The sequence below is a fragment of the Anneissia japonica genome, unplaced genomic scaffold, assembly GCF_011630105.1.
Source record: "Anneissia japonica isolate Jap-2015-1 unplaced genomic scaffold, ASM1163010v1 scaffold102872_len2471_cov258, whole genome shotgun sequence".
NCBI lineage: Eukaryota > Metazoa > Echinodermata > Crinoidea > Comatulida > Comatulidae > Anneissia > Anneissia japonica.
In genome coordinates this window covers 1-2,471 of record NW_022703176.1, presented here as the reverse complement: position 1 = coordinate 2,471, position 2,471 = coordinate 1, and the positions used below count along the sequence as shown (strand labels likewise).

Sequence of the window (2,471 nt, the reverse complement as noted above, 5' to 3'; positions counted from 1 at the left end):
TTGTTAGCGGTGGTGGTCAGATTTGGCAGGAATGTAATTGAAAACATGGAATTATTATTTAATTACCAAAAACCATTGAAAACCTTAGTTACACAGTGCATTTGGTATTAAATATTATATTCCTATCATTTTTCACTTTCCTGGCAACCTGAGAGACTGCAACTCTGACCCAATTGGTGTGATGCTCCAAAAAAAGTTACCGATTAATTGTCCAGATCCAGATTAAAACCCCAAAAAAACAATTTCAATCAATCTAAAATACAAACAAGAACCGAAATGTCCACTGATTAATCTGGAATAAGATAGTATAATCCAAGTATCGAAATGCATGCTATCGTGTCGGGAAACAAACAATGGTCTCATCATTTGTTTTGTATAATTTCACCCTTGAATATAGTTTCCACTAATTGCATCTTCTCGAACCGACATCCATTCGCTTGCTCTTGTATCTTAAGCACTACTTGGTACAGTGTATTTCCATTGAGGTTTATTCCTTCATGGTATGTCAGAATGTTAGTTTTGCTGTGTATAATGAACTATCTTAATGGATAAATGCTTTGTCTTTGTTTTTTTTTTCTTTTGAAGAGCATAACATCATCAGTTCTTTCAGAGAAATGTGTTTTTTTTAAGTGCATTGAGTAGGCATACTTACTATTGTTAGGCAGTTCAGTACTAGGGCTATAACTTCAACAATCTTTCATAACAATACATATGTTGTACTTTGCTATTAATTCAGAAAGATTATATTATTTACTTTTTTGTCTTCAATACAGATACTGCTTTCAAACAGCAGAGGTTACCTGCATGGCAGCCAATTTTAACAGCTGGGACAGTGTTACCAGCATTCTTCATTGTGGGAATTATCTTCATACCTCTTGGTGTTGGATTTCTTGTTACGTCAAACAATGTGAGTTTACATCTATTTTAATTAAACAACCCAACTTCAATGTAAGAAAAACTCAATGCAGGTAATCACTATTTTACATCACTTTCCAATCTCTCTTTAACACAACATGTGTAATAACTCTGCTTAACATTATCCAACTTACCTTTGAAACATGTTATGGAAAAGTAACAGGAACATTTTATATATTGAAGGTCCTGTAAAGATGCTTCAGAAAATTAGCATTGTATGTATATTGTTGCATTTCAGACCTGTATAAATATACAGAAATCAATGTTGTCCACTGGAATGTTTTTAATTGTAGGTGAAGGAGAAAATCTTAAATTACACCGACTGTGAGCAAGACAATGGAGAGACTTGTCCTGTGTTTTTTACCAATGTGACAGAGCTTGGAAATACTTGCATATGTAAGATTCCTTTCAACTTGACAGAGGATTATAAAGTACGTGTCATGAATTTAAAACTGGTAGTATTACTTGTTGTTGCCCCTGTGGCTGGCTGACACCACCACCACCACCACTTCTACCAACACCACTTATGACTTGTTCAAATGTGGAAACAATAATAGTATATTAATGGCAGTAAATGGCAAACTAAGTTTACTTTATACATTAACAAGGATAAATTTGTCATGAAAAGTCCATTTTCTGAACAAAATTCTTGCTTTCTTATTTATATGTCCCTTCTACTGTTCAGCACCCTCCTTGAAATCCTGGGTACGCCACTGATTAGTAAGATGTGAATACAATAGTAATAATGTTATATCTAGACTATCTCTTTGGATTTAAATTTACAGTATTAATATTGACACCTTCAACAAACTAGTGTATTCTGCTTCATACTTAAACTTATAATTTTATTTTATTTTAATTAAATATCCAAACCAACAGCAAATGGGATTTGCCATCTACAGGAGGGTAATTGCTTACTTTACAAGGAATATTTATAAACTTTTTAAACAAAAACAGTAATAATATATTAATTTTCTCATAAACATATACAGGAGGAGAGCCAAGCCAAGAAGGAAGAGTGTTTCTGTACATGGTTTGGCAACCCCATAATCCTTTTGATGTGAACCAGGGGTTTATGTTGTTTCTACAATTTTCACATTTTTAGTAGAGGGCAACATGTTAAGTTTTTTTATCTCAAAATTAATTTGATTTTTAAATGTTTATCAGAAACAAGTGTATATCTACTACCGCCTGGAAAACTATTATCAGAATCATCGCCGTTATGTCAACTCTCGAGATGACCTTCAACTGTTAGGCCAAAAAGTAACTGAGCCAGCAAAAGAGTGTGCCCCATACCAGTTTGAAGAAACCAATAGAACAGGAGAACTGGAAAGTGTAGCTATTTTGCCTTGTGGAGCAATTGCAAACAGTCTCTTCAATGGTACATTTTTTTGTAATTGAAAGCATTTTTAAGAGGGAAAGTTTTTGCCCAATTTTATTTAGTTATGAACAATGATATAATAAAAATTGAACTAAAAAGTAAACCATTTGTTATCATTTATTTAAAAGAAATGAAAAGTTCATACAATATATATAAAGTAAATTATCATTTAAAT

The 2,471-nt window shown here is 32.6% G+C and overlaps 1 protein-coding gene across 1 annotated transcript; it reads left to right on the top strand.

Annotated features, from left to right (window-relative positions):
* Positions 1 to 773: 773 nt before the first annotated feature.
* On the top strand, positions 774 to 2,409 carry LOC117104317 (cell cycle control protein 50A-like; the record flags this gene model as incomplete). The annotated part of the gene is made up of 3 exons (XM_033245106.1): positions 774 to 907; positions 1,209 to 1,346; positions 2,083 to 2,409. Coding segments are annotated over 3 exons (506 nt in total), but the record flags the coding sequence as incomplete, so codon positions are not given.
* Between the last annotated feature and the right edge of the window lie 62 nt (positions 2,410 to 2,471).